Source organism: Sinocyclocheilus grahami, unplaced genomic scaffold, assembly GCF_001515645.1.
Source record: "Sinocyclocheilus grahami isolate Dianchi unplaced genomic scaffold, SAMN03320097.WGS_v1.1 scaffold259.1, whole genome shotgun sequence".
NCBI lineage: Eukaryota > Metazoa > Chordata > Actinopteri > Cypriniformes > Cyprinidae > Sinocyclocheilus > Sinocyclocheilus grahami.
The window spans coordinates 389,902-417,176 of record NW_015505438.1 but is presented as its reverse complement, the minus strand read 5'-3'; the positions used below and the strand labels follow the sequence as shown (position 1 = coordinate 417,176).

The window sequence follows — 27,275 nt, the reverse complement described above, 5'->3', positions numbered from 1 at the left end:
GAACAAATCACAAATAAAATAGGTCAACAATATGAATAGGTTAATATTATGTGAAGTCACGTGTAGCCTATGTGTGTTGTATGTGTGTGTGATATATATATATATATATACACACACAGACACAGAATGAATACAAAATGTAATTGTATTGTAAGCTCTCGTAAATAATAATATCCTATTTATATAAAAGAGTGCTTTATGGGCTACACTGCTCCCTGTAGAATAGTGCCAATAAAAAGCAGTTTTAGCATACATTTCCCTCGTGTCACTATAGAGTTAAAACAATAAAATCAACACAATAAAGCAGCATTTCCGTTTCAAGATGGTGAGTTTTCTACCGAATCAGTTCCCATGAACACACATGGCTGGTTTTATGAAGAGCCACTTTTATTGCAGCAGCAGCTCGTGAGCTGATTCATCCACTCAGAGGAACCGAAGCTCAGATGGGGAACTGACAGCACAGGAGGAGGACTTCCACGAACACATCCACTCCTCAAGGAACGCTGAGGAGAGGCTACTGTAGTTTCTGTCGGGAATATAAACAGCAACAGGAGTTACGTTGTTGCCAGTTGCCGGGAATTATTTGTTACTTTGAAACGCGTCGCTTACTCGCTGTGAAAGTGAATGGATACAGAGTTTTTTTTTCCTAGCAAGTTTTTAGCCGCCTGGCTAACCAGCCGTAAGATATGAAGACTTCGAGTCCACGACAGACTTACAGACTCAGTATTTACTCTTAGTGAACTCTTACGAGCACTTTTATTTCGATTTATTTCAGCTGAGTCCAACATATGTGTTGTGAAACAGCGAGCAAGTTTGCGTAAGTTGATATTTCTTCATAACAAAAGATCTAAACTGGCTGACATGATAGAGCTCTACTGCTTGTATGTGTGTTTGTATTTCTTTATGTAATTATGTATGTATTTATTTACTTATTTAAAATGTATTTATTGTTTTATTTTAATTCATTATATTTAACATTTGATTTATTCTATATTTCTATATTTTATTTTTCATACTTGATTTTAGAGCTTTTAATAATAAATACCCTTTTTAAATGTTTATTCGTGTCTTATTATAGACGCCTTTTGTTTACATTTAAACTATGCTGAAATTTAGCATTCAAATATACATGCTTATCAAAAATTAATATATTCATGCTGGATAAAGTCTAATTTTTCAGCTTTTCGCATTTCGCCTTTGGGTGAAAATGTCTATAGTTTGACACCATAGTTATTTGTTAACTTTTACAGCTCAATATGCTAGACCGTATTTGACACAATGTTTTGTCATGATCAGGTTTAGTTTTGACAGTGAACTTACTCACTTTCCCACCCTCTTGATCTACTCCACCCAGAGACATGTCCCCTCATGCACAAGTACCTGGGGTGGGTGGATCACCTGTTCAAGGTAATATTATAGTTTATTTATGTCTTGATTGTCTACCATTTAAGGGCTGGGGTAATACTAGTGTCTGGTTGATGTTGGCGTTGTAGGGGTGTTTTGTGTATGTCTGCGGTTGCTGATGACTCTTTTGATAACCAAACCCCAAATGTAGAGCTTCATCGGCGTACCTGGAAGCAGGCGGCTTGGAGAAAAGAGAGAAAGGATTTATACCGCCTTTCAGGTTGTGGGTTAACGTCACGGGATCGTCCTCCTCGCACGCAGTCGGGAAGTTGAAGTCAGGATGATTGGAGTTAGACGGCTTACTGCAGCAGACCCTCGCAAGTTGTAATTAACTGCTTGGTCTGGTCGTCCAAACTTACGCAGCACCATGTGTGAACTTTGCCGTGTCCAATTTCATTCCAGACATCTGAGTCACAAAAAACAAGCTTGGAAATACTACACCAGATGAAATTTGTAAAACCATCGTTATGGACATTCTGCTGATCCGGCCTTCCTGTGAATCCGGAAACACAGGCTAGGCCTTCCTGCACACGCTCGCAGACACAAGTGGGTCAGTAGATGCGATGATCAAGGGGGATGAAATCTGGTTCGAATCACAGAGAGATTCCAGCGCGTACGTTAGATGTAGGTCATCCAGAACAAAGGCATCATTTTCGGGTCCGGCTGATCAAATGTGGTCATATTTACCGAATATATGTCGTTCAATCGCAGTGCCAAGAAATTCCAGCATGTCTTAACTCTCAGCGTAATGTGCAACGTGTCCAAAACACTTTGGCTGCAGATGAGGGCTTGCGTTAGAGCTGCCAGATCCATCCCGTCTACAGTAGACGCAGGAAAGAGGAATTTCAAGTGGCCTCTTTTTGTTGCATAGACACCAGCGCTTATTAACATGCATGAAATCGTGCATATTTTCCTCATTGATGTGCTGACCGCTCGTTCTTGTGCCACAATGAAGGCCCTTCTATTATGCGCACATGGATGTGGAAATACTTGGAATGCCCATCCTTTTTGTGCAGCGGCTGAAAGAAGCTTTTGGGGAGGAGTGAAATTTAATTACATTATGCTCAAGTGTGTTAATGCACAGCAGTTCTTGGGAAGGGCCCAGCTGGAGAGGGTGGGAGTGGGGGTGGTGGGTGTTCCTGGGGATGGAGGCCCCCAGAATGCTTTGTCTTCTCCCATGTTCCTGTGGTTGTCCGTCTCCTCTTTGTTAGGGTTTTTTATTTTTGGTTTCGCTGCTGACCTTGACAGTGACGATCTTTGGTTTCCTGCATTTATGCAGCATGCAGGGACCGTCATCTTTTATGTGTGCAAAATGTGCTTGTCAGTTGGATGCGTGATATTAAACCTAACATTGCATTTTTTTTGTGATAGATATATATATATTAGGGCCAGTGTTGGGGGTAACGCATTACAAGTAACGCGAGTTACGTAATCAGATAACTTTTTTCAAGTAACTAGTAAAGTAACGCATTACTTTTTAATTTACAAGAGAATATCTGAGTTACTTTTTTCCAATTTATTGATTGACAGCTCTCCTGTCCCCATGTTGAGAGAAATCAGATGTTACTGTAGTTCTAAAATAAATATGAATATGCATTAATTCATCTCACTCACAAAAAAAACACAGATTCAGTATTCCTCAAAATGAATAAAAATAATGCAACTCGGAATATGACGCAAACCTGCAATAATTAAATGTTAAACAACACAAATATCCTTTATGTATTTAATCCCATTCTATTAACCAATGTCTTTGCTTCTGACCTTCAATGATCCAGTTCAACCGTACTAATAAGCACAAATTACGCTAGACAAACATCTGTGCGTCTTTTTTTTTATTGCTGAAGTGTGTTGAAATTTCTTTTTCTGCATTCTACCGTACGGACGTAAATTTACTTTCCCTTCAGCCTGAGGCTTATTCATTTCAATTTTGGTGTGAAAAGGCTTTTATATTTGCCAAAAATATAACTTTTTTATTTAAAAACAAACAAGCAAGCCCTGTCCAGATTTAAAAAGTAACGCAAAAGTAACGTAACGTATTACTTTCCATAAAAAGTAACTAAGTAACGTAATTAGTTACTTTTTTATGGAGTAACGCAATATTGTAATGCATTACTTTTAAAAGTAACTTTCCCCAACACTGATTAGGGCTAGGGCTGTGCGATATTAAAGAAAAATGCGATATGCGATACGATATTGCTTAAAGTGTGTAAAATCAATTTCAATTATATTTTAAAATATTTAAAAATGAAAATTATATAACCAATTTGTTTCACATTCTTTCTTGGAAAAGAAAGAATCACTACAACTTCTGAAAGTGAACAGCAGTGTTATAGCATTACATAAAAAGTATTGTCACAATTTAGAAAATGTCATTTTAACATCAGTGTGAACAGACAAACAAAAAAAATTAATGACACTAATTTTATATCATTGTAACTTTGCACGTGTGCAGCAGAACTGAAGAGACGCTGCTCGAGATGGGCTAATTAGGGCTGTGCAGTATATCGAAATTATCGAAATATCGCAAATGTACATATCACAATATGCATATCGCTACGGCTTGCAATATATGGGGCCATGAACAAAAGTTATGAAAAATAACTCCCTGCTCTTACCTAAATAACATTTATAGCTTAAATAAGAATCAGTGCATTATGAATTCATAGAGTAAATACTAAGCAGTGTTGTATTTTTCCTTTTTTATTATTCAGTTCCTAAACTTATGTTAAAATTATTACACTAATGTTAAAATGACATTTTTATGTAATGCTAGAGTAAAGCACTACTGTTCACAGCGTTATCGTATCGCATATCGACTATCGCATTATTTAATGAGTTATCGCATATCGCATTTTTCTTCAATATCGCACAGCCAAAATGACAAAATACAGGAATTTGGAATGTTCACCAAAGTATTTGACAAATCAACTCAAACCAGTAACCATTTCAGTTTTAAATAATCTTAAATAAACCCACTTGTTGAGTTTGCTTTTTTCCTTTGCAGGCTTCAAAGTGAAGGAAGAATGGCAGAGGAACTGACTCCTACAGGAAAAGGGTTCTTTGGTGATCTTTATTAACTTCATTGCACCACAAAGGAAGGGTTTCTTCCTTGATAGGCTCGCTGTTGCAATGCCACACAGTCCTGTGGTGTGACAGCAGCCTCGTCGTCATGCTGGCCCTTGGAGTGGACCATGGAAAAAGAGAGGGGAGTGTCGTCGCAGGAAAGACGGCGACAACAACGGCAGCGTGGCCGATGACGCGAGAGCCTGGCATCAACATCAAGCAGAAAATCTCCCAATGGGAGGGACTCAGCCAGCAGGAGGACGTCCCCAGTGGGAATATTAAGCCCCAGCGGAATCTTGCATCTCGCAGGCTTTCAGGGGACCTCCTTGGAAATGGACTTGATGGCAATGATGGAGGTCATAACAAAGCGACTGTATCAAAAGCCAAAAGCCTGGGTTTGGATTTCAGGGAAAACCAGATGACTTTTAGACCTGTTACAGATGAACTCCAGTCTGATTTCCCAAGAAATCGAACTCATTCAAATAAATTAGTTACATCAACTCCTGTGACTAAGCCTTTAAGCACTGTAACCCAAGTCCAAGTGGCTAAACTGAATGTTAAAAGCAATAATATCAAGACAAACCATTCCACAGATGTCGAAATTACATCTCTACCTCAATGTGTAGATGAGGCGTCATTGCCTCCGGGGAACTTTTACACCTCCAGGGGTTTCTGGAAAAGACTGGAGGCAGATGACTCTTTATGGGAGAAGGAGAAGGATTCCTCAATAGTGACTAAGGGTCTTGGTGAAATTGGACCTTCTTCTCCTCCACCTAAACCACAGCGCACATTCCAGTACAAGGGTGCGAGCAATCCGCCCGGCCAATGGATGCAACTGGAGAACCAGACTCCATCAGTCAGCAAATCGAATCAAGTCCGGAAGCATGACATCATACTAAAGCCACCCAGCTGTCCACCTCCTCCTTGTCCAGTCAATACTATCAATGGGTTTTCCAGAAGCAGAAAGAACAGGTGAATACTTTTCCCACAGTGTGGATTACATTACACAGCTAATCCCAAACATAAGAAAAGGAAATGAAGGAAGTTTTAGTACAGCATCCAACAGTTGTAAATACTTTAAACTCAATTTCTTATTCATGAATGAATCTTGTTTCATTGTTACATATATTAATGTAATCATGTCACAATCACAATATATACAAAATATTACAATATTTAGAATTTGTTTAGTTATTGTAAACAAAGTCTTTCTTTCATTGAGGTTTTTAGAGTTGGTAGCAGGCATGTGTACAACAAAACAATCATATGGCTTACAAGTTCCTAGAGGGGGAAGGGAGACAAAAAGAAAATACAGATGAAGTACAAGATCAAACACAAAATTGCCATCAATTATTTCTGTTCTTTAATTGTTGAAGTCTTTAACAGCATTTTTAGATCCATATGATGCCATTTCCACCATTGTACTTGTCCACTCTTTCAGGTCTTTTATAAAATTTCTGATTTAAAGTAATATTATTTCCACTTTTGGTTTTCCACCCAGTTTGTCGTATTTAAATTTTGCTGCATCATAAGTAATGTCATACCAATGAGTTAATATAAAATAATTGGGTTAATAAAATGGCAGATTCCAAAAACTAGCAATATAACGTGATCGAACAACTTCCTCATATAATTATATTGTACAAAAAAGCGGGTTGATAAGCCTTTATAAATAGCGTTTTGCTGGCTTTCAAAACCTGTTAAACCTGGTCACAAATGATATATCCTCACGAACAATAGGTGTTGGCCTGAAACATTCTCATACCGACATGCCTTACCTTGATTAATAGCTCAAATCATGTGGATTGTTGAGGAGAGGTGTGCTATTAGTTTTCAAAGTAATCAGATTTTAAACATCCCATAGACTTACATTGAAGGACCCGAGCAAGAATATCATAGAATGGAGAATATATAATATGTTCACAAAACTTGAAACACGCTTGCTCCGGTCCGGTCCGAACTATGATTGGTGCAGTGAGTGTAGTTAAACTCATCGCGGTGTTCAGCGCAGAAACCGCTCTCTCATGCACACGCCACGTGTTGTTACGGTAATGTTTACAGAGATGAACTGACAGTGTGGAAGAACGAAATTGCTCCAAAAAATGAAAAAATAACCACTTTTCCTTAATAATAGACATAATGAGTGCTATTGTTGTTTTCACTGATGTTCAACCTGTTCATATATGTTAACATCTCATGTTTCATGACACTTTAAAGTGACAGTTTAGCCAAAAATTACCTAAATGTCTTTTTTTCTAAACGTAAAAGAAGATATTTTGATGAACATTGGAGCTCCATTGACCTTCATAGTATGGGGAAAAACATCAAGCACTAGAATGCACTAGAAGGACATGCATGACCGTTGTGCTAATGTCTAGCATCTTTTGCAGCGTATTGCACATGAGTGCCACGTTTTTAAGATGACGTCAAGTTAAAATAATTTCAGCTTTTACATGCAGCGCCGCTCATCAATGTCAGTTCCAAAACAGTGGACAAATCAGAACTTATTAAGTTGGGGTGAACTTATGTAAACACCACTCACAGTTTCTTAAGAAAGTGTACAGATCTACTTGTCGTTCTCGTTTATTTCATACTCTGAGTTGTATAGCTTTGTGTCAGAGGACAGCGTGGAGAGTTTAGCTGTGAGTGGGCGATAGCTTAGCTGTCTGGCCTCGTCCCCAGCTGTCATGTCAGCTGTTCTTTGGCAGAATCGCAGCCCATTGTCCACATTTGGCCTACTTCTGTTTCAACGAAGCCTACTGAGGTCACTCAAGGGCTTTCTGAACACTCATACAGTCACACTGTTGGTTATTCCTTCCTCTAATTGTTTTTCTTCTTGATTAATTGGAGCCCAGTGTCTGTTCCAGTCATAATGTATCAATTCTATATCATGTCTATTTTAACTGTTTGATGTGAATTCTGGAACGTTCCGTTTTGGATTAATGGTTACCCTTTATGAAAGTCCCAAACCTTGTTGTTGGATCACAATACAGGGACTGTTCACACTCTTGGTCCTTTTCTCCACAGGAAGTCATTTGAGTTTGAGGATGTGGTACGGCGGACAGCGCAACAGGCCTCTAGAAGGAAGGAGGGCCTCCGATCAGGTCTTTACCACGCCCGGTCTGAAGACAGCATCTATGAGGACATCATCTGTGAGTGATTCTGAGAACGCCAAGACACACGTCATCAATCTGATATCACTGTGAAGCACAATATGTCTGCACTGACTCCCGTCTTATTGTATTCACTTTTTTCTTATACACTACCATCCAAATGTTTGGGTTCAGAAAGATTTTTTTTTTTTTAAAGAAATTAATATTTTTATTTAGGAAGGATACATTAAACTGATCAAAAGTGACAATAAAGACTTATAATGTTATGAAAAGAGCAGCAAATCAGCATATTAGAATTTCAGTCATATTAGAATAGATTTCTTAAAGATTGTGTGACACCGAAGACTGGAGTAATGATGCTGAACATTTTGCTATCACAGTAGTAAATTATATTTTCAAATATATTCAAATAGTTTTAACAGCTGTTTTAACTGTTTTACTGTATTTTTGATCAAATAATTGCAGCTTTGGTGAGACTTCAAAGTATTGAAAAATCTTACTGACCCCAAACATTTGAAAGGCAATGTACAGTTTTTTTTGTTTTAGTGGTGCATGCTTTACTTGCATTAATTAACATGCTTACACAGACAGATTTCTTAGATGTCTTCCTCTGTTTTTGAGATGCCATGTCAATTTGATAGTCTTAACTATCAAAAATGCATCCCAAGATAGCTGCATTAGACCATCTAGCTGTTTTTGAAAGCAAAAAGGAATCTTATTCGCCGAATAGTTGATTTTGAAACCATGTTGTTTTGCATGTCCCTAAATGTATTGCAACACCAAAATGTTTTTTGCGTGACTTATTATTATTATTATAGTAGCTGCAACGTTTTCTCAACTAATCATTTACAGCGGATATGTCAAAAGAGAACCCATATGAAGACATCAAGCTTTCTCCTATGTGTTTACCTATAAGACGGCCACGAAACTACACAGTTGGACAGAGAGAGAGCCCTCACATCAAGGTGACTGACATTTTAAATGCATAGTGATTTTGTCAGATTTCAGTAAGCATATACACTAGCTCAAATGTTTGGTTTCAGTAAAACTTTTTTATTTCAAAAAGTTAGTTATTTTATTCAGTAAGGATGTATTGATCAAAAGAGATAGAAAAGGCACTCATCATTTTGCAGTTTATTTCTTTATTAACTAAAAAATGGTTGTTTTAAATTATACGTTTTTACCGTTTTATTGCATTTTGATCAAATAAATGCAGCCTTATTGAACTTAAGAGACTTCTTTCAAAAACTTTTTTTTTTTAATTAGAAAAATTAATTTAACATTAAGGCCACTGGCTAATTGTTGAACTAAACTATCTGTTTCCCCACTTCTTCTCTTGTCTGTTACTGTATGCAGATCTCACCAAAGCCCTTCACACTATTACCTAACAGTGACCGGTTGCATAAAATGGGGCGGGACCGCAAAGAATCCATAACGTCACCTACACGTACCTCTACTACAAACACTCCTAAATCATCAGCAGCCAAACCTGCTACTACATACAGGACAAACCGACAACCCCCGGTAAACCCACATGCATAAACACGTGCCTGAGACGTCATTAAACATTGCTCAACATGTGCCTGCTGTCACCTGTTTCTCTGATTGTATGCATATGAACTTTAACCAAACTTTTACATGATATAATAAATTCTTTAGTATTTTAGAAACAGAAGCTGCACCCAAATGCTGACAATACAGCCCAGCATCTTGAGAAAAAGACCTAATATTACCTACATGAGTTGATGCAAAAATATTCATACAAACTTTAATTACATTAGGGAAAGTTTTTTCACAAAATAAAAATGTATATATCAGCTTTAATGCACTTATCAAAACAACTAAAGCAGTCAAATGTCAAAAGTTAAGGGATAATACAAAACTTCTTTACCTTACAAGTGGTTGTCGAAAGCAAAAAATGCAATGAAATGCATCATATTTTGTAAGAAAATGTGAACTGCTAGAGCAATACATGCTCTATTCTGTAAGCAAGTAAGAAACAAGTATTGGAATTCATTCAGAAAATATGATGCAGGGTAATTATTTTATATAAATCATTTTTGATGCATTTGATACATAAACCATTTCTCTAGCCGGTTTTGTCCCAGTTCTCATGAATAAAATAGCAGTGAATATAAGAAGAAAAAGAAACAGACATAGTCAGAGTAGAAATGTCAGCTTTGATGCTTGAGCAGGAAGAGGGAAAGGGAGGGAGGAAGTGGTGAGAAGATGGATGGATGGTGGCAGGAAACACTCAGTTTTGGAGCACGAGAGGTTGAGGATTATCATGAAGTGCCAGTGCATCATACTGGATGCTGCTGCTGACTAATCAGCTATATTCAGCTTTGTGTCAGTATGATCCATACAGTTATTTTGGAAGAGCTAAAATCAGCAGGCCGAAGCAGTGTAGATGAAGCTCATGGAGAAATGCTGTTTTAATATTAGAGAGTGAGCAGAAAGGGGAGGCAAGAACCAGCCTTTCTTCAATAGAAATCACCCATTTTAACATCAAACAGCATGTGGGAAATGTGGAAGTTGTTCAGTCAGATGTCAAGTTCTTTTGTAGGTTGTGCTGACGGGTTAGCGCAGATGTTATTTCATCTGTTCAAAGTTAAACATCTGAAGACACTACCAAAATTTTATTTTAGTTTTATTTAGATATAGTATTAGTACTTATTAGTTGGCTTTCTTTTTTTATATTTCCTGATTTCATTTGAACTTTATTATAACTTTTAGTAATTATGTGCTTTTTTTGTAATATTCCTATAATTAGCTTTTCAGTTTTATTTTTTAGTAATTTTAGTACTTCAACTTAAGCATATTTTATTTCATTTCTTTGCTAAGGCAACATTTCTCATTTTCGTTTAAAGGGGTGGTTCATTGCGATTTCACTTTTTTAACATTAGTTAGTGTGTAATGTTGCTGTTTGAGCATAAACAATATCTGCAAAGTTACGAAGCTGAAAGTTCAATGCAAACGGATATATCGTCTTTTAAAATTCTGGCAGTTTAATGCCTAGAAAAACGGCTGGTAGGGACTACAACAAGTTACTTCCCGGGTTCGGGACATCACAAACCCAGATAAACCCTGCCCTCTGGAAAAGGCAGCAAAGGGGGCGAGGCCATGCTGCGCTGCTTTAGAGAAGAGGCGTTATACATGGACGCGAGTGCAGTTGCTGTACTGTATTAAAGCTTTAATCAGGATAAAACCATATATTAAAAGCTAACATAAACAGTAGCATTTACAAATAACAGTGTATCTAAAAGTATGAGACAACAACAAACAAAAAACATAGGCCTACCATTAAAAGCCATGCTTGCACAGGTTCTGCATGATCCTCTTCAATAATATCCTCTGCTTCTCAATCGGGCTCAAACTGATAAGCGATATTAACGACGCCGTTGTTTACAATACAACCAGAGCACATGCCACTGAGGTGAGGGGCGGGACATTTAGACGCGCACTAGAGGCGGTTTAGCCAATCACAACACATTGGGCTAGCTAACCAATCAGAGCCCATCGCCTATTTCTGAGGGAGGGGCTTCATAAAAGAAGGAAATGATCAGCGCGTTTCTAAGAGAAGGGACAGAGCGGTGTGGAATAAAGGTAAATTATGTGAAAAATAATGCGTTTTTAAAAAAACGAAGCATTAACACATGTTAGACTGCACCCCATTAACACAATCAAGCCTAGAAAAAACCACTGAACAACCCTTTTAAGAAACGAAATTGTTTTGTTTTTCATCTAAAATTTCTATATTATTTAATTTCAGTTACCAAAAACTATTTTTCATAGTTAACAATAACACTGGTTTGGACACATAACAGCAATACTCTTTACCTGTCTTATGGACACTTTCAAAGCTTTTTCTTATTTTCATCCCATCAAATGTCTAGTTATAAAAGAATGTTCTTTATTTCTTAAACTGCTTCACTCTTTTTTAGAAGAACCTGCTTGCTGAGTCTGTTTTTTACGCACAATATTACTTGGTTTTTATTTTTAAATAATGCATTTTTTAAAAGAATAATATTAGGACTGATAATGATGTATAATGTGATTTAGAAGGAAGTCATAGTGTTGGAAGTCAGTTTTGCTGAGGGGTACAGAAGACCAAAATAGCTGGGACACACTGTTTTAGAGTGCAAATCAACAATAAATGTTTAAAAATAATCTTTCTTTATGAAAATTGTTGATTGAGGCATATTTTTACGATTCATTTATATATTTCAGTCATCCTTTTAATGATTTAATCTTTTGCTGTCATTTAATGTTTTAGTATGCTTTCCTTCTAACTTATAATCGTCAGCACTTGTATGTCATGTGCGTCACCTACATTAAAAAAGTCAATTTTGACAGGTTGTAATTTAACCTAAAATGAGACTGTATGCTGTCCTTATGGTACTTCATTTCAAGAGCATCTCGAGACAGTAAAGATTCATGTACCCACATTCAACACTTTTTGAGCATCAATCTGCAAAGAATCAAAGTCATGGCTTTTTCGTTTCTAAGCTCAAATACATGTTTGTATTGTTTAGTGTATTGCATTCTGATACCTATAGCAACCTCATAAAATCACTCTTCCGTGACGCTATTTGAAACTCCTGTGGAGGTCAAAGCAGCGCATGATGCTTGCTCTGAGTGGTGCCTAAAAGGTCTTTACTGTCCACACACATAGTGAGCATTATGTGTTTATCGGGGGAAAGCACCACCACGCTGTTTCCGCTCATCAAGGGCAGATGCCACAACAGTGCGCTGTCTCACTGCTCTCGCAGTTAATCTTACTGACCACAAACTTTTGAACATTAGTGTACAAACTAAAGTTGTAATCAAGCCGGAATATTGCTTTTAGGATACAAAAATGAAATCTTGTTTGTGTGTTTCTCATGCAGCTTGTAAACAGGATCCAGGAGATATTTGAAGCCAAAAGAGGAAGGAAACGAGTATGGGCGACAGCAACCAGAGGTAAGAGGATACATATTTCATATTTACCTGGTTTACCAAGAGAAGAAGTCTAATCAGGCAGTAAATGTGTGTTTTTTGGCAGATGAATTAAGTGGAACAGAGAGTGATCCTGAGGAGAGCTCTAAAGGTCAGTGTCAACTTCAGGCCTCGGCTCAGAGAACTCTTGTTTATTCAAGTTGAACTTGTATATCAAACCAGTCGAGCAGTTTTTCTAAACCCATCGAGGCTGTTTACATTCTTTTCCCATAGATCACTCCCAGCGAACAGTGTACGTTCAGTCAACTTTAAAGCGACGGCCGGGTTACCGCACTTTAGAGAGGGACCTGATCCAACTACAAGAGCAGCAGCTCTTCCAGCAATTTGTAGTGGTGTCACTTAGAAAAGCTTCCCCTGGAAACGCATACATCCCTGAGATCACACAACAATTCCCTACGAAGGTAAAGAGACCTAATAAATTGTAATGACAAATTCTGGGAAAAATATATGGCGGCTCTTAATTTGTGGAATGTGTGTTTCAGCATTTTCTTTCTTTTTTCTTTTTCTTTTTTACTTGTTTTTATTATATTTTTATATTTCTTTTGATATTTATATATTGTAATTCTGACTTTTATAGAAATGTAATAAAATTATTTACATTTTAATTTTAAATGATAATTATTTTTTAAATTATAATATACATTTCTATCTATCTAGATAGATATATAGATAGATAGATATACAGTGGGTACGGAAAGTATTCAGACCCCCTTAAATTTTTCACTCTTTGTTATATTGACTTTCCGTACCCACTGTATCTTTCATATATATATATATATATTTATTTTTTCTTTAAATATTAATATTTTTTAAATATTTAAATATTTATTTTTCTATTTATATAGTAACTCTGTTTATTTTTATAAATATAATCAAATATACAAATTATTTACATGTACATTTTCATTTAAAATGAAAGATACTAATTTTTAAGTTATAATATTCAATTATTTATAATATGTATTTATATGTTGTAATTAATATTTATTTTATATGAATGTAATCAAATATAATAACATTATTTACATTTTACTTTTTAATTTTAAATCCATTTTAATTATATAAATAAGAAATCAATATAGAAAATGACATTATTATCTATTTGATTATACAAAATATTTTTCTGACTTTATTTTGCATTTAGTTTGAGAAGTCTTCTCGTCTGTCTCGTGAGGCTGAAGACAGATTAAGGGCCATTCCCAAGTTTTGTTTTCCTGACTGTCATGACTGGCGTCCCTCCTCGGACCACAACAGGTAATATGCTAATATTAAACAATATATGTTACTTGGCTAACTAATTCACACTCCTAATATAATCTTTGATTATCGCCCACAGTGAAACGTTTTCTTTTGTCCTAACGGGGGAGGACGGAAGTCGCTTGTTTGGATACTGCCGCAAAATCCTGGTGAGTTTTGTAAACGTAATCTCTTCTGGTCAATTAAAAATGATACTTTGCGCAAACATGCACATTCTGTCACTTTTTATTCATTGTCATTCCGAACATCTCATCAGTCATCATGCAGGTTTGAAAAACATGACGGTGAATAAATGGTATAGGAGAGCAGCATATGGTGTGCTCTCAGTAGTAAATCTGCACTAACCTTGACCTTTGACCGGTGTCTTGCAGCCCAGTGGGAAGGGGAAGAGACTGCCTGAAGTTCACTGCATCATCAGCAGACTGGGCTGCTTCAATCTCTTCTCAAAGGTCAGGGACATTTCAGAGATCAGATATGAATTTCCTGTTTAATCAGCACTAAACCTGTAAGACAGATGCGGAATTGTAACTGTCTGAAATGTTTGAGAGCAGATCTTGGAGGAGGTGGAGAGGAGGAGAGAGATTTCCCCGGCCTTGGTTCATCCTTTCATGCACAGTGTCATGGAAGCCCCCTTTCCCGCTCCTGGACACACCATCACCGTCAAGAGCTTCCTGCCGGGCTCTGGCAATGAGGTAAGATATTGTTTAACTCAGGAAAGATCACGTTTATTCCTTTAGTTTAGACTTTAATTTAGTAGTCACTACTACATGTGGGTTATGACTTACAAAATGAAGTTTTGAATTTAGTTTCTCCCATAAAAGCAGATTATAGGTGTTTATTTAAATCTTGACATTATTTATTACTAGTCATAAATGGCAACTTGGATCTTTGTTGTTGTTATAATTATTTTTTCAAAATGTTTGATTTTTAATTTTATAATTATTTTACTTCACAAATAAATGGTTGCAACACCAGTGACGACTTATCATATATTAGTTTTTTTTTTTTTTAAAGATTGTGTCAGTAACATCTCAAACCACATGTCGCTGATCAGATGAAAATCAATAAGTTATAATATCAAATAATAATTTCAAAGAAAATCTTGAAAGAAAAATCACATGAACATTAAACAATTTTAAAATGAACTTCAACCATGCATCAAAATATCATCTTAAATGTAAATAAAAACTTTTTCAACATGGCAGGAAAATCATATGTACTTTTGAACAGCCTTTTTACTATGCACTTTGACCTTGGAAGTACTTTTCTACAACTTTCTATATTTTCAGAATTGTTTTTATAACATAACACCTGTGACAAAAAATCAAGGGACAAGCATTCTTGAATTATTTAATATTATTAATTACTTTTTTTGCACAATTGTTTTATCTTGTACTTATGCTTAAGCCTGGAAAATAAGATAACTTAAAAATAAATTTATATTTTTTAATAAAATTTAATTATGAATAATTACATTATTAATTACATAATCATTTATTATTAATTATTATTTGTTTTTTTACAGTTTTTTTTTGTTTTAAAAGAAAATTATTTTATGAATATGTACCATTTTTAGGCACTTGACATTCAAATGATTTTTATTAAACCATACTAAACAAAATAGAGTAATTTTCTATTATTTTATATATTGTTGTTACACAATTTTGCCTTTTGCATGGAGTTTCTTAACTATTTGAAACCGTTTGAATTACTCGAGTCAAAGAACAGGTTTGTCACTATCTTCTGAGGATCATCTGCGTGTCTCTGTTGTATGTGTAGGTTCTGACTCTGTGCAGGCCGGTGGACTCTCGTTTGGAGCATGTGGACTTTGAGAGTTTGCTACAGTGTCTCAGTGTGACCAGACTCCTGCAGGTCTTCGCTTCTCTGCTGCTGGAGAGGAGAGTGATCTTCATCGCAGACAAACTTGGGTACAGACCACCACCCATGCTGATATCCATATAGAGCTACGGCTAGAGTTAAATTCAAACCTAACTCTGTTTGTCTCTGGCCAGTGTCTTATCCCGATGTGCCCATTCTGCCTTGGCGTTGCTGTATCCCTTTACGTGGCAGCACACGTTCGTACCGGTGCTTCCTGCCAACATGCTGGACATATGCTGCTCTCCCACTCCTTTTGTAATGGGGGCGCTGTCTCCATCCTTGCCTGAGGTGCTGGATATGCCCATTGAGGAGGTCAGTCACTTTGAAGGAGCCTATTTAAGTCCACTTAAAATTCTAATCAAGGCTTTTTCCACCAAAATTGGTAGTAATTAATTTTGTAGTAATCTTTCTGACCTGTAGACCTTAGTTGGGATAGTGCCATATTTAATATTTTACAGGAATTAAATTGAGGCTGTGAGGGATAGAAATACAGTGGGTTCAATGGATTGTACTTTTGTTTAGCAACTAATGTAACTAATGTTTAGCATCTGATGAAACATCTTTCTGAAAATAACTTTCAACTGAACGTGTTCCCGGACCTATCATTGTAAAGACTGTATGTCTTACCCCTCACAGCCTCGTTTTCATCTGCATAAAATTCAATAAGCTGACTAAGATCCACAGAATAAAGATCTTTATGTACACGATTTAATAAACACTGGGTAATATTGATGTATGATGTATTGGTGGTCATGTGTGAATGTGTTAAAGATTTCCAGAGATTTTCTCAGATTAGTTTGAATAATTTGACTGGGTTATGAACAATAGAGTGTTTTATTTCAAAACAATCCAGTTTTACATGATGCACAAAACCTTTCAGTCTTACTTAAGAATCTTCTGGCCTGTAGAAAGAGAATTTTCTCAAAGGCTGTCTAAAGATGCTTCTAATCAACAGAGGAGTGCTCTGAGATTTGATTACGACTACAGAGTTTAATTTAATAACCACCATTCCTTGAATTGTTTCCATTGTTTACCAGCTTGAAATTCCCCATGCCAGCAATAAAATACTATTTGACAGAAGTATAAGGTATTAAAATCATATCTATAAGAGGATCCAAGTTTAAGTCTAGGTGCTACACGGTCTTAGAAATAAAGTTTCTTTATTGGCATCTGTGTTGCATGAAGTACCTTTAACATCCATGGAACATTTCCATTGGACAAAATGGTCTTATTGGTGAAAAAAAAGGTTCTTTGGCGTTTTAAAATGTTATTTTCTATAATAAAATAAGAATGGTTCACTAAAAGGTTCTTTGAAGAACCCTAAATGAATCTTTTATGGCATTACTGCAAAATGCTCCATTTGGAGCCTTTCTTTTTTAAAGTCTAGCAGATGCATTAAGTAAAAATTGTAATAATTTTGCAATCTTTCATTGAATACAAGATTGCATTTGTCTTGTATAAATAACCTGATGAACTTTGGAAAATTATACAACACTGCATTCTGAGGTTCCTGTCAGGTCCATCTAGTGACTTTTATGTCACATACCTAGAATATTTTTTCTTATGCTTTCCATTTAGAAAGAGCATGAAAGACACATACTTTTATTACATGAAATGGGTTCTTGCTTTCTGTTGTCATTTTGACCTTCCATCCTTTTTTTTCTTCTTTTTTCAGGTTCTTATTGTGGATTTGTGTGCGGACAAGTTTGTCGTTCAGGTGAGTATGCAGGTTTTAGTCTCCTAATAATACAAGGTGTGTCCTTTTGAAAGTGCCACAAGTGTGTGTGTGTGTGTGTGTGTGTGTGTGTGTGAGGGTGTGGTCTGAAACTCATGTCACGGCCTGAGTAGCTGTATTATCATTCAAAGACATAAATCTGATTGTTTAAAGAAGTCTTTTTGGTCATATTTATACTGTCATCCAATTCCAGTTGTTTTCCTTATAGTCCACCGTTTAAAAGTTTGGGTTAGTATTATCCTCATTGTTTTGAAAGAAGTCTCTTATGTTCACCAAGGCTGCATTTATCTGATCAAAAATGCAGTAATAATTTTAAATAATATTGCAATTTAAAATAACTGTTTCCTTTTTGAATATATCTTATAATGAAATGTATTGCCTTCAGAAATCATTCTAATATGCTCAAGAAACATTTCTTATTATTATCAATGTCGAAAATAGTTGTGCAATAGTTTTGTGGAAACCGAGATACAATTTCAGGATTCTTTGATGAATAGAAAGTAAAAAAAAATTATTTGAAATAGAAATCTTTTGAAACATGTCTTAACTGTCACTTTTGATCGATTTAAATTAAGGATGCCAAATCGATTAATCGTGGTTAGTTGCATCCAAAATAAAAGTGTGTGCTTACGTGTTGTGTGTGTACTGTGTATATTTATATATAAATACACACACCTAATTTCATTGTGATTAATCGAGTTTGACAGCCCTAATTTTTTATGCATCCTTGCCAAATAAATACTCATTTCTAACCTTTGTACAATAGTCTACATCAGACTTCTAACTGCTGAATATCTAATTGCTGACAAATCATTTTGTGAAATGTTATCATGGGCCCATCTGATCTTTGTATCAAAATGTCTGTTTCTTTCCTGAATTTGCTTCTATATTCATCTTTCTCTACTCTCTGTTGTCCTAGCTTGGAGACGAGGACTGTATCTTACCTAGAAAGCTGCAGGCAGCGCTTCAGGAGATACTGGAGAACAGGGAGGAGATCCTAGAACAAAACACGAGAGACAGGAAAGGAGGTTAGAGTCCTCACACATGCCGTTATTCACAGCCGAACCCACAGCATCTGACTCAGTTCAGTTTTAAACTGGTTTAACTGAAGGTTCAGTTCATTGTCTTATTGTGTCAGAATGAGCTGTTCACGTTTTAAAACCCTACTGTCTGTGTGTTCATGATGTGATGAGTAACCAACCGTTAAACAAGGCCAGTGAGGTCAGGATCATGCCGACAAGTATGATTTCAGGTGTTACAGATGTTTCGTTAAGCCGGCTCAACGGCAAATAGTCATTATGGTAGTTATACTAAATATTAAAGGACCAATGGTTTGACGAGCACCGTTTTCTTGTGTTCACATTTCCTATTAAAACAGGACGTTTTAGGCCTGTATTTATCAAATAGCAAATACTTTTAAGCCCTATTTGGACAGTAATTGTTTCTCATGTGGATGTCTGTAAAAATAAATTGTGACCCTGGACCACAAAACCAGTCCATTTTTCAAAATTTAGATTTATACATCAGCTGAAAGCTGGATAAATAAGCTTTCCATTGATGTATGGTTTGTTAGGACAATATTTAGCCGAGATGCAACTATTTGAAAATCTGGAATCTGAGGGTGCAAAAAAAAAAAAATTCTAAATATTGAGAAAATCAATAAAGTTGTCCAAATGAAGTTCTTAGCAATTCATATTACTAATCAAAACTGAAGTTTTGACATATTTACAGTAGGAAATTTACAAAATATCTTCATGGAACATCTTTACTTAATATCCTAATGATTTTTGGCATAAAAGATAAATCAATCATTTTGACCCATACAATGTATTTTTGGCTATTGCTACAAATATACCCCAGCGACTTAAGACTGGTTTTGTGCTCCAGGGTCACAATTTACATGGCACCTCGGTGATAAAACTCATTAATACGGATGATGATTTATTCACAGTGGAGGAGCGAGTTCTGTGATCCTAACGCGCTGCTCACGAGGCCAGTCACATGATAGTCTGCTGTAAATAAAATAAAATGTATTCTTATTACTGTGGAAAATGTATTAAAAATACTTATGATCAAATGTATTCTTATTATTCCAAGCATATTTATAATATATATAATCCTATTTATTATTTGATTATTTAAATGTCCTGTTTAAAAATAGGAAAATAGACGTGCTATAGTTGTATATAATTATACGCGATAGCGTTATGTATATAACTGTATATAATACACATTTTAAAATTTTGCATACCTACTGCTGCCTTAATAAAGACCCATTTTGAAGGTTCACATGCTTTTCTTCAATGGTTTGACAAGCAAAACAGCTGATAAAAACATCTCAATAATCCACACACCCAGTCCATCAATTAACATCTTGTGAAGTGAAAAGAAGAAACAAATCCATCAAGGCATTTTTAAACCTTCACTTCTAGCCCAAATACCAGTCCATATCCATCCTCCAATGCTTCCTCCAGTGGAAAAAATCTATCCCTCTTATATCAAAATCCACTGTTTTTGCTTTAAAACAGTGCTTGTTCTGTGCATTTTTTCTCTCCTCGTTCAGATGAGATGACTTTTTCAATGTAGAAAGCAATATTATGGATAGCGGCCTCTTATTTTAGCATGAAGAAGTGGTAAGACGTTAAAAATGTCTTAATGTTGTATTTGTTTCTTACAAACATTCAGCTTTTCACTTTATAAGATGTTAATCGATGGACTGGAGTGGTGTGGATTATTGTGATGTTTTTATCAGCTGTTTGGACTCTCATTCTGACGGCACCCATTCACTGCATCCATTGGGTGAGCAAGTGATGATACATTTCCCTAAATCTGTTCCAGTGAAGAAACAAACTCATCTACATCTTGTATAGAGTGAAGCATTTTCAGCTAATGTTAATTTTTGTGTGAACTATTCCTTATGCCTCACATTAGCATATAAACCACAAAAGTCTTATTTTATGGGCTTTTTAAGCTTCCATGTAGTTTGTTGCTCTTTTTTTATATATACTATGCAGTATCAATGTGTCACACTGTGGTTTCATTCTCCTAACAGATAAATCAGACCTGAGCACTTTGGTGTCAGAGGCGTTTGTGTGGTTCTTTGTTGAGCTGGTGGGACATTATTCTCTGTACATGAGCGACACAGGACCCGGTGGCACCCGAGAGCTGCAGAGAGACGCTTTCAGGAAATCTCATCCATCCCGAGGAGTGCGACAGATTCTCCAGCTCTTTATGGACACGCAGATGTTTGCTGGTTTCATTCATGACCGAGAGCTCAGAAAAGGAGGTGTTAAAGGTGAGAGAAGACATATTCTGGGTTATTGAAGTTGTTATTTTTAAGGTGAACCATTCCTTTAAGTAATGAGGGGAATGTTTTGTTTAACAGGGCTGTTTGAAATGAGAGCAGCAGAATATTTGGATTCTTATCCTGAACCTGAACCAAGTGGAGTCAACAAATTTCTTAAGGGGCTCGGTAAATCTTTTGCTGCTTTTCCATTTGTCTGAAATAAAAAGATAACAATGCCGAAGCAGTTATTTCCATTGTTTTATTCACAAATATTTTGGTTTGCAGGAAATAAAATGAAATTCTTGCAGAAGAAATAGAGAACCGTTTCAGATGCCAAGTATGAGCGGCTTTTTTTCAAAATCGTGTGATGACTCAACCAGCATGTCAGTTCCTCTCCCGTAGCCAATGCTGAAGGGTGGAGAGGAGTTCAAGACTGGAATCAGCTTGTTCTGCCCTGAAAATTCTCCCGTCACGAATGACGAAAAGGCTGGAAATTAGTTCATAACCACAAGGAACAAAGAGGACTGAATTAGAACAAAGAGGAAAGGGAGGAGTCTGTGTCATGAGTCATGACATTGTAATTTTGATAAATAAGGACAAATCTGAATATGAATGCATAATAACAAGAGTTGGGGTAACGGCCATATCAGAGGTCTTGCATGTTTTTATTGTCTTAATGTATTTTTTATTAAACCAGACAATACGGTAAGCTTATGTGTTAACCGAAAACCTTTTCCAACTGGACATTTTTTTGTTTCAAAGAAAATATGACGAAGGATGACTTCTATTCCCCTTCAGGAATTAATTTATGACTCTTCCTATGCACGGAAACTGTCTTTCCAGTTAAATGTCAAGCATTTATTTTTAGCCAGATTTTCTGTTTTGAGAACTATCGTTGCAAATGTTTCAGTTTTACATTTTTGTACAGTTTTGTTTTTAGACAACATTTGATATTTTTTTGTAACATTTCAAAATAAAAAAACATTTCTGAAGCAATGTTGGACAGGAAGTGGGAATCAAACAATGTGATCTTGTTGTAGAAATTGAAATTTTGGATGAGTGTTCAGCGATTGAGAATGTACAGGGTGCTTGGGTTTAAAATATGAGAAACGTATAATGAAAGTGGAGTGTACAGTATTATTAAAAAACAGCACTTACAGCAGTAATGTGGATCTGGTGGCTACTTGAAAGAAGCTAAATAGCTATAATATAGATTTGACCCTTTTTTTGGACATGTTACATAAGTCCATTTGTGTATTTTAATACTTTTGATGACTACTATTATTCCTAAAACATGTAACAACAGTGAGCCACTGTTGCTGCGTAATAAAATCAGCCCAAAGGCTAATTAAACCTGGGCTGTAATAACAAGCCCGTTGACCCTACCCAAATATTAAAACTCAACATATGCCACTCCCATACCTAAAACACATGATTTACAGTCATGCGTTATACACAAATTAATACTTGAAAATCACTCGTACTCATAAGGGCCTTCCCTCACAAAACTCATAATCTAGCACAGTTTTATCATTAGCAGAATGTAAAATATTTCAATACACACATTCCAGTCAATTTCAATTTATGCAATATCCTCCTGAGACCCAGCTATGGAGTTTTTGCCTCTGTAGTGGACATTATATTTGAGTGAATTTCTCTGAGACCTCACATGTCACAGTTGTAAGTCTGGAGTCCTGTACAGAGCACATTCAGGGCTTTCCAGAGATACCAAATGATGGGATGTTTCACCATCACCAGTCCCTCTCCTTGGTTTTTAAAAATGGCTGATATTAATTTAGTGATACAATTGTACATCCTTATGGAAATATGATGATATTTTGTAAATATTATTTAAATCTAATTAATTTTCAAATTGTTTGTCATAAATCAACATCTCGGGAAAATGTTATGGGGTTTCAAATCAAAATATGACTTCCTGTTATGAAATAATAGTAACACAGGGAATTCTGGGAATGTCAATTTACGGTTATTCATTGTAAATTATACGGTATTTTTCACTTCCAAAAACGGTATACTACCGTAAAATTTATGTCCAATACATGTAATGTCCAATACAGTTTTTCACCGTATATAGTAGGGGAATTTACCGTTAACCATTTAACAGGTTTTTACTGTAGCATTTTTACAGTGTTTTACCGTTAAATTCACGGTCATTTTTTACAGTGCATCCTTGAACAAAGTTAGTTATAAAAAAATCCTGAAACCTAAAAATTTATTGGTGATTTTTTTAAAAATCCCATTGTTTTTGCCTTTTCATGTCTATTCATGTCATTTAATTTTTTTTTAGAAAAACTGAGTCCTGGTGTCCTCTACAGAGGACATAGCATAACTTATGAATGAAATATAATTAAAAAAAAATTTATTTGACCATTTTTTCCTTATGCTCTAAACAATGTAATGACATGAAAAAATACTAAATTCACAAAGCTTTTTATTTCTGGTTCTCAGGAGGATATATCAAACATTTAAACCGCGAGTGGAAAAAACAACACGATGCAACAGTTTACAAGCAGCCAGATTCCGCGGGAAAACCGCGCGCGTCTCCTCCGATACACAAGGGGCGCTGATGTTTGTATTTCATTCAATTCAATCATACTAGAAGCAGAGCGTGAAGCGTGTATTTGTAAAAGATGGCAGGACCGGCTTCAGTCGCTGGTGATGTTTTTGTCGATGCTCTGCCTTATTTCGACCAGGGTTATGATGCTCCAGGGGTCAGAGAAGCCGTAAGTAGACTGAATATGTCTTTTTGAACGTTCTGTCTTCTTAAAACCACGATAAATAATACATGTTTGACCTGTGTTGTCACTATGCAGACAGCTAACGGCTGCGCCTTCTTCTGGTTCTTAAATGAGACAGTTTAAGCGCCTTATGGTTCTGTTTTAAGTACGCTATTGTATTCCAGTTATCTTTATTAGCGGAAGAGAAATGATATTCGAATCAATTTTAGGCAGCTGCTTTGGTGGAGGAAGAGACGAGACGATACAGACCAACCAAGAACTATTTGAGCTACCTTCCCACACCAGATTTCTCTGCTTTTGAGGTACAAGAAAAATACCCATTCTGCTACTACTTTACTAGAATCCACATGTTCGCATAATAATCTTGGTGTTATGTTGTTCTCATTAGACCGAGATCATGAGGAATGAATTTGAGAGACTGTCAGCTCGTCAACCCATGGAGCTGCTCAGTATGAAGAGGTAAGTTTATTGAGCTAAACTTCTGTTACAGGTGGTCAACTCTAATCTTGTGTTCTGCTTAATGTAACCTAGTTTAAATTAAATTGCAATACATCTATTGTTTGTTTATTTGGATCCATATTAGCTTCCACAAAGTGGCTGCTAGTCTTCCTGGGGTCCACATATCTGTATAAAACAAAATTCTTACAAATAAGTAAAAAGAACCCAAATACCGTTACAGCAGTCACATCACAAAAGTATACCTCCAGCAGTAGCAGCTATAAACATTTACAGTGGGGCAAAAAAGTATTTAGTCAGCCACCAATTGTGCAAGTTCTCCCACTTAAAAAGATGAGAGAGGCCTGTAATTTTCATCATAGGTATACCTCAACTATGAGAGACAAAATGAGAAAAAAAAATCCAGAAAAGCACATTGTAGGATTTTTAAAGAATTTATTTGCAAATTATGGTGGAAAATAAGTATTTGGTCAATAACAAAATTTCATCTCAATACTTTGTTATATACCCTTTGTTGGCAATGACAGACGTCGTTTTTCTTAAATATGTACATGGGGGTGTGTGTGTATAAATATATATTTTCACAGTACACACGCATGTATATTATGTAAACAAACTTATTTTGGATGTGAATCGTTTGACAGCCCTAGATAGAGGACACATGTTTTAGCTGGAAGCAATGGTGTGTAGTTAAAGTCTTGATGGATTTGTTTCTTACAAAGATGCAGCTTTTCGCTTCACAAGGTGTCAACTGATGGACTGGAGTTGTGTGGATTACTTGTGGATCATTGTGATGTTTTTATCAGCTATTCGGTCTCTCATTCTGACGGCACCCATTCACTGCAGAGGATCCATTGGTGAGCAAGTGATGTAATGCTACATTTCTCAAAATCTGTTCACACAAAGAAACAAACTCATTTACACTGGATGTACATCCATACTTGGATGGCCTGAGGATGAGTAGATTTTCAGCAAATTTTCATTTTTGGGTGAACTATTCCTTTAATATAGGACCTACTTTGTACTACATTATTAAAGGGGTTAAAGTCAGTTTTGAAAATGGTGAATGCCATTTGCGGGGTCATGACTAAAAAGCTTACAGGATTAAAATGCTATTTAATTCTTTAATGACACATGTGGATTTTATGTTGATCATAATTGGTTGTCTTCTCTGTGAAACAGTAACTTGGCCTTAATGATTGAAAATGCGCAAAAGGAACTGCAGAAGGCTAGGTGAGTGACTTGTTGGTCAATGTAATTTACTTTACAAATGGGTGTTGGATATTGTGGTTGTGCACAAACTATTTAACTAGCTTTTAAAATTAATCTTAATATTTCTATTCTCCTTTCAGAAAGCAGATACAGGATCTGAACTGGCAGCGCAAAAACGATCAGCTGGCTGGAGGAGCCAAACTACGAGAACTTGAGTCAAAGTCAGTACTTTATTATGTTTCTATATGAAAACCATTTCCAGAAATTGTCTCGAGTTAAATTCAATTAGTTTACTCCGCTCTGATGGAAGTGCTTCTGCTTATGTTTTCACAGCTGGGTGTCTCTCGTTAGTAAGAACTATGAGATTGAGCGAGCCATCATACAGCTGGAGAACGAAGTGGCACAGATGAAACAGCAACAGGGTGATGAGAACAAAGAGAATATTCGACAGGACTTTTAAATAATGAAAACGGTTTAAGACCATCTTGAAACTGTCAGACTTTGCTAAAGCAAAGGATCACCAAAGTGTGATGTTGTGTTTCTTGTTTTGTTCCGTTTTTGTGACGAACAGAGAAAATAGTCTTTGTAAAACACAAATGAGCAATAGTGTTGTAGTGCAAACAGAGGGTAAGCTGGTGTATAGTTCATGATTTTGCACCAAAAATAAACAAGATGTCCATTTCAATTCTGGAAATCAGTAACTCACATTTGTTTACTGTATACATAAAGTAGTTAATGTGGGTGTGTTGACATTTATAACAATTTTGTGTTTATGTACGATTACCTGGTGGACACTTAGTTCATCTTAATTTTTATGTTCTACTCTATTTGTAATACTTTTTAAAAATATATACAATAAAATGGTAAAATAATGACTTGCATTGTTCAGTTTCTCAGTGAAGACTTCACCAATGTGTCTGGAAATGGAAAATATAAATGATCTAAGAACATCACAGGCTAAGTTGCACACTTTTGGTCTTTTTTAAAATCACTTCATTCCTGTCTCATGCCATTCCTGTTGATCTTCTACATGAACAAACTAGAAACTGCTATAGGGACCTGTATTGTACAGTAGTATAGATTAAAAAAATATTGCATTAACTTGAACATGTAACGTTTGCTGTGAGTTAAACTTTGATCAAAGTAAAGTTCAAAGGAACTTAAGTTTTAAACGTTTCTATTAAATTGTTACATGCCACAGTGGTTAGGTACTTGCAATTAGTGGCCTGTTTGTCCTGAGGTATTTTAAATATCTTGCTTAATAGGGTGCTTTTTCTTTGATCTCCCAAAATGTGGGAGTGCACACTGCTCATTAACTTGAATTTTTAAAAATCGATTTGAATGCAACATCTTCCCATCACACTTATACAATATTTTCATATTCCATGCTGCTTCAGAATCGAAGTAAACTTTTGATACTAAAGTTGTATTGTGAAGAACGTTTATCCTACTGCATATGTTTGTAACATGGGATCTTATTATTTAGCATTAGGAATGTGCGCATATCATGTAAGCATGTGTGTGTTTTACCCCTTCTGCTGATTTTAAAACGCACGCGTCTTTTTTCATCAGCAAAAGCCACGTGATCTCAACACATCCGCCCCCGCGAGGCGACCCGCGACATGAAGAGCGTTTATTTGGTTACTGGTATAACTGCACTGGAGACTATCTCGTGTGAATCATCAAATAAACATTTCCCAAAGTACTATTCAGTTATCTATGTGTAAAACGTATTAATGAGTGCAGCTTGAACACGCACAAAAATAGTCAAAGACGCAATTAGTCGCCCACAAACAGCTTACTTTCGCAAAAGAAATTAATTTAATAAGGATGAAGATTAGTATGGCATTTATTATAATGGGTTTGTGTGACGCTTTTGATTAACAAAAGTCTGATCAATTGCAGACCTTGACTGTAAGAAATTGTGGCTTTAAAATATTACATTTAAATTTAAAGGATAAAAAAGATTGTATTGCAATTCCAATTATTTATATATTTACGTATATTAATTTATTTAACGTCCAATACAGCGTTATAGTGTTACATTTATTTTATAATATACAATACACGTACTTAAAAAAAAAACATAAGTTCTATTGTTTTACTTTTCT

The 27,275-nt window shown here is 35.8% G+C and overlaps 2 protein-coding genes across 8 annotated transcripts; both read left to right on the top strand.

Moving 5' to 3' along the window:
• Positions 1–160: 160 nt before the first annotated feature.
• dennd2c (DENN/MADD domain containing 2C) lies at positions 161–22,086 on the top strand. Of its 7 annotated transcripts, XM_016290414.1 has the most exons (21): positions 161–325; positions 397–817; positions 1,297–1,407; positions 4,412–5,442; positions 7,498–7,622; positions 8,436–8,548; positions 8,940–9,107; positions 12,473–12,545; positions 12,628–12,672; positions 12,795–12,982; positions 13,726–13,835; positions 13,918–13,987; positions 14,210–14,287; positions 14,390–14,530; positions 15,618–15,766; positions 15,851–16,028; positions 17,392–17,433; positions 18,371–18,479; positions 20,504–20,746; positions 20,837–20,923; positions 21,023–22,086. In XM_016290414.1, the coding sequence occupies exons 4-21, from the start codon at positions 4,577–4,579 to the stop codon at positions 21,052–21,054; spliced, it is 2,817 nt and encodes a 938-aa protein (XP_016145900.1). In that variant the 5' UTR covers positions 161–325; positions 397–817; positions 1,297–1,407; positions 4,412–4,576; the 3' UTR covers positions 21,055–22,086. The 7 variants fall into 7 exon arrangements, with proteins under 7 accessions (XP_016145900.1, XP_016145901.1, XP_016145898.1 ...); XM_016290415.1 differs by having other exon boundaries at positions 161–817; positions 1,355–1,407; XM_016290412.1 differs by having other exon boundaries at positions 161–817.
• A 1,246-nt stretch (positions 22,087–23,332) lies between these two features.
• LOC107599018 (pre-mRNA-splicing factor SPF27-like) lies at positions 23,333–25,971 on the top strand. Its single transcript, XM_016290508.1, has 6 exons — positions 23,333–23,481; positions 23,706–23,798; positions 23,885–23,955; positions 25,129–25,185; positions 25,305–25,385; positions 25,498–25,971. Exons 1-6 carry the CDS (start codon positions 23,389–23,391, stop codon positions 25,622–25,624), a joined length of 522 nt encoding a protein of 173 aa, XP_016145994.1. The 5' UTR covers positions 23,333–23,388; the 3' UTR covers positions 25,625–25,971.
• Positions 25,972–27,275: the final 1,304 nt, after the last annotated feature.

Excerpts from the sequence above, each read along its gene's own strand:
- LOC107599018 (XM_016290508.1), top strand. The coding sequence starts at position 23,389 with ATGGCAGGACCGGCTTCAGTCGCTGGTGATGTTTTTGTCGATGCTCTG. Across the intron at positions 23,482-23,705 it reads CTCCAGGGGTCAGAGAAGCC|GCAGCTGCTTTGGTGGAGGA; the intron begins GTAAGTAGACTG and ends AATCAATTTTAG. Across the intron at positions 25,386-25,497 it reads CTACGAGAACTTGAGTCAAA|CTGGGTGTCTCTCGTTAGTA; the intron begins GTCAGTACTTTA and ends ATGTTTTCACAG.
- dennd2c (XM_016290414.1), top strand. The coding sequence starts at position 4,577 with ATGCTGGCCCTTGGAGTGGACCATGGAAAAAGAGAGGGGAGTGTCGTC. Across the intron at positions 7,623-8,435 it reads CATCTATGAGGACATCATCT|CGGATATGTCAAAAGAGAAC; the intron begins GTGAGTGATTCT and ends AATCATTTACAG. Across the intron at positions 14,288-14,389 it reads GCTTCAATCTCTTCTCAAAG|ATCTTGGAGGAGGTGGAGAG; the intron begins GTCAGGGACATT and ends GTTTGAGAGCAG.